The following is a 4,879-nucleotide window of genomic DNA, read 5'->3' as shown; positions in this document are numbered from 1 at the left end:
GCTTCAGAAATACACTACTGGGACTTGATCAAACTAAAAAGCTTCTGCACAGCCAAGAACACAGTAAGTAAAGCAAGCAAACAGCCCTCAGAATGGGAGAAGATATTTGCAGGTTATGTCTCTGACAAAGGTTTAATAACCAGAATCCACAGAGAACTCAAACACATTAGCAAGAATAGAACAAGGGATCCCATCGCAGGCTGGGCAAGGGATTTGAAGAGAAACTTCTCTGAAGAAGACAGGCGTGTGGCCCTCAGACATATGAAAAAATGCTCATCATCTTTAATCATCAGAGAAATGCAAATCAAAACTACTTTGAGATACCATCTAACTCCAGTGAGACTAGCCTATATCACAAAATCCCAAGACCAGAGATGTTGGCACGGATGTGGAGAAAAGGGAACACTTTTGCACTGCTGGTGGGAATGCAAATTAATACATTCCTTTTGGAAAGAGATATGGAGAACCCTTAGTGATCTAAAAATAGATCTGCCATTCAATCCTGTAATCCCTCTACTGGGCATACACCCAGAAGACCAAAAAGCACATCATAACAAAGATATTTGTACCAGAATGTTTATTGCAGCTCAATTCATAATTGCTAAGTCATGGAAGAAGCCCAAGTGCCCATCGATCCATGAATGGATTAATAAATTGTGGTACATGTACACCATGGAATATTATGCAGCCTTAAAGAAAGATGGAGACTTTACCTCTTTCACGTTTACATGGATGGAGCTGGAACATATTCTTCTTAGTAAAGTATCTCAAGAATGGAAGAAAAAGTACCCAATGTACTCAGACCTACTATGAAACTAATTTAGGGTTTGCACATGAAAGCTATAACCCAGTTACAACCTAAGAATAGGGGGAAGGGGGAAAGGGAGGGGAGGGAGGGGGGAGGTGGGTAGAGGGAAGGGGATTGGTGGGATTACACCAGCGGTGCATCTTACAAGGGTATATGTGAAACTTGGTAAACGGTCTATAAAGCTAGTGAATGATGCCCCACGATCATATCAATGTACAGAGCTATGATTTAATTAAAAAAAAAAAAAAAAGAAAAAAAACTGACCTCATGGAACTCGTAGTCTCCTGGGGGAAGACAGGCATTAAATAAATAATTGCATTCATTGTTACCTCTACAACCTTAAAAATAAATTTCCCTTTTAATGTAAATATCACCTAAGCACTTACTTTTTAAAAAAATTGTTTTGAGGTTTTATTCTAGGTATAGGAGATAAAAACCATAAGGACTCTGATCCAATAACTTTAGATCTAAGACTTGCCTTTATATGTTAATAAGAGATTTGGATTAAAAAAAATAAATTCCCTCACATTTATAGCTATGTTCCCTGTAAGGCAATGCAACTAGATTCAAGGTTGAGCTGATCTCATTATCCTTAAAAAATATCAGTAGGGCAATTTCTAAGTAACCAGACAAATGCTTCATACAATAAGAATTTATACCTTTTAAATCTCTGCAAATAGACCAGGTAAGTCTTAAAGCATACATTTCTCCACTGATGTTTATATAGAGCTTTTAGATTTCTGGTCCCAATTTTGGAGCCATATAGTCATTTATAGTACCTGTGCGTTGATAGTCATTATTACCAGAAATCTAAATGCCAGGATTGGTAATCCCAACAATAATGAGATATTTTACTTCTATTTAATAGTTTTAGTAAATTCACCCTGGGCTCCTCCAACTAAAAGAAAGGAAAGATATGAATTCAAACAGCATTTGCGACATCCGATGTAATGGCTGCGCGGTGGAGCTTAAGACAGAAGAAGTAAACTGTCCAGGAATTCAGACCATTGAGTACTTGTACCAATTTGAGGAATCTTTGATTTATTTATCAACCACAACAGAAAATGAAAAGTAGTGTGGCACAGATAAAACATTCTTCTGGTCATGACAGAAGGGAAAACCATAATTCATATCAGAGGACCTCCTCTCCAGAAGACAGATATGTAGAACAAGAAAGATCCCCACGGGATAGAGATTACTTTGATTACAGCAGGTCAGACCAGGAGCATTCGAGAAGAGGTCATTCTCATGATGGTAGCATGGAGTCACGTAATAGAGACCGAGAAAAACGCAGAGAAAGAGAAAGAAATGCGGATCGGAAAAGGTTGCGGAAATCTCTATCTCTTAGGAGAAGAAGCCCAGAATCGTCAGTAACCCAGAGTTCCTCTGCTCAGGATGAGCCTACTGCAAAGAAGAAAAAAGATGAGCTGGATCCTCTCCTTACTCGCACTGGTGGAGCATACATTCCCCCTGCAAAGCTCAGGATGATGCAAGAACAGATTACAGATAAAAACAGCTTAGCATACCAGAGGATGAGCTGGGAGGCCCTAAAGAAGTCAATCAATGGTCTTATCAACAAAGTCAACATTTCCAATATAAGTATTATTATTCAAGAGCTTCTTCAAGAAAATACAGTTAGAGGAAGAGGTCTGCTGTCGAGATCTATTTTACAAGCACAGAGTGCACCCATGTTTATGCAGCATTAGTGGCAATTATCAACTCAAAATTTCCACAAATTGGGGAATTAATCCTCAGAAGGTTAATTCTTAATTTTCGAAAAGGATATCGAAGAAATGATAAGCAACTTTGCCTGACTGCTTCAAAATTTATGGCACATCTTATTAACCAGAATGTGGCACATGAGGTTTTATGCTTAGAGATGCTCACTTTGCTCCTGAAAAGACCAACAGATGATAGTGTTGAAGTAGCTATTGGTTTTCTCAAGGAATGTGGCCTCAAATTATCACAAGTGTCACCAAGAGGAATCAATGCTATATTTGAACGCCTTCGAAACATTCCGCATGAGTCTGAAATTGATAAAAGAGTTCAATATATGATTGAAGTAATGTTCGCTGTATGGAAGGATGGATTCAAGGACCACCCCATTATCCTAGAAGGACTTGACTTAGTGGAGGAAGATGATCAATTCACCCATATGCTCCCTTTGACTACAATCCAGAAGATGTTCTTAATGTTTTCAAGATGGATCCTAATTTTATGGAGAATGAAGAGAAGTACAAAACTATTAAGAAGGAAATTCTTGATGAAGGAGACAGTGATTCAAACACAGACCAAGATGTTGGAAGTAGTGAGGAAGAAGAGGAGGAAGAGGGAGAAGAAGATGAAGAAGGACAAAAAGTGACTATTCATGACAAAACAGAAATTAATCTGGTCTCGTTTTGTTGTTCAATTTATCTTGCTATTCAGTCAAGTTTAGATTTTGAGGAATGTGCTCACAAATTGCTGAAAATGGAATTCCCTGAAAGTCAAACAAAAGAACTCTGCAACATGATACTTGATTGCTGTGCTCAACAAAGGACGTATGAGAAATTTTTTGGCTTATTAGCTGGGAGATTTTGTATGCTAAAAAAAGAGTACATGGAATCCTTTGAAAGTATATTCAAAGAACAATATGATACCATCCATTGCTTGGAAACAAACAAATTGAGAAATGTTGCTAAGATGTTTGCTCACCTTTTGTACACTGATTCACTTCCATGGAGTGTTCTTGAATGTATAAAACTGAGCGAAGAAACCACCACATCATCCAGTAGAATTTTCATTAAAATATTTTTTCAGGAACTATGTGAATACATGGGTCTCCCTAAACTGAATGCAAGATTAAAGGATGAAACTCTGCAGCCATTCTTTGAAGGATTATTACCCCGAGATAATCCAAGACACACTCGATTTGCAATTAACTTCTTTACCTCTATAGGTCTTGGGGGTTTAACGGATGAATTGCGTGAGCATCTCAAAAATATGCCAAAGGTCATCGTGGCACAGAAATCAGATGTTGAGAAAAATAAATCCTCCCCATCTTTTTCCTCTTCAGCGTCCTCCTCTTCAGAGTCTGACTCCTCCGACTCTGATTCTGACAGCAGCAATAGCAGCTCAGAGTCTTCCAGTGAAGAGAGTGATTCTTCATCTACCAGCAGTCACAGCTCTGCCTCAGCTAAAGACATAAGGAAGAAGAGACAAAGGAAGACCAGAAGTAAAGGAGTAGATAAATTCATCAGGCGCCAACAAACAAATGATAGAAAACATGAAGAAAGAAGACCAGAACACAGGCACCAGGAAACAAGGACTGACAGAGACAGACGGTCAGAAAAACACAGAGATTGAAATTCAAAAGATTCAAATGGTAGAGATCCCTAACAAAGCACATGTTCAACAGAAGTGTTCCCCCTGAACGAAATAATTACAGTAGAGTTGTGAATGACAGAGATCAAGAAATGCACAGAGATTTGGAGAATAAGCGTGGTGATCACAAAAAGAAAAGAGAAGAGAGAAGAAATTCTTTTTCTGAAAATGAGAAGCACAGACATCGAAATAAGGACAGTGAAAATGTTGGAAGAAGAGATAGATCAAAGTCAAGGGAAACAGATAGAAAGCATTCAGGCTCTAGAAGTGATGAATATAGATATCAGAATGGTTCAGAGAGGCATTGGGAAAAATCTAGCATATACGCTGAACATTCCAGAGAAGCAAGGAAAAATCAGGATTGGCAAAGAGAAAAGTCTCTCACAAAGCAAAAATAATTCTACAAAATGACATAAAGTGGGCATGCCTTATATTAAGTTGAAACAGATTATTTTTTTTTTTTTTTTTTTTTTTTTTGTAGAGACAGAGTCTCACTGTACCGCCCTCGGGTAGAGTGCCGTGGCATCACACGGCTCACAGCAACCTCTTAACTCTTGGGCTTACGCGATTCTCTTGCCTCAGCCTCCCGAGCAGCTGGGACTACAGGCGCCCGCCACAACGCCCGGCTATTTTTTGGTTGCAGTTTGGCCGGGGCTGGGTTTGAACCCGCCACCCTCGGCATATGGGGCTGGCGCCCTACTCACTGAG

The 4,879-nt window shown here is 39.0% G+C and overlaps 1 protein-coding gene across 1 annotated transcript; it reads left to right on the top strand.

The window, feature by feature from the left end:
- The first annotated feature begins 1,785 nt into the window (after positions 1-1,785).
- Positions 1,786-4,569, top strand: LOC128581458 (pre-mRNA-splicing factor CWC22 homolog). Its single transcript, XM_053584327.1, is given in 4 exon segments — positions 1,786-2,488; positions 2,491-2,970; positions 2,973-4,181; positions 4,184-4,569. Coding segments are annotated over 4 exon segments (2,691 nt in total). The 5' UTR covers positions 1,786-1,872.
- The last annotated feature ends 310 nt before the right edge of the window (positions 4,570-4,879 follow it).

Source organism: Nycticebus coucang, chromosome 3 (assembly GCF_027406575.1).
Source record: "Nycticebus coucang isolate mNycCou1 chromosome 3, mNycCou1.pri, whole genome shotgun sequence".
NCBI classification, from domain to species: Eukaryota; Metazoa; Chordata; class Mammalia; order Primates; family Lorisidae; genus Nycticebus; species Nycticebus coucang.
The sequence above is the reverse complement of the archived record's forward strand: the minus strand, read 5'-3'. Positions and strand labels throughout refer to the sequence as shown.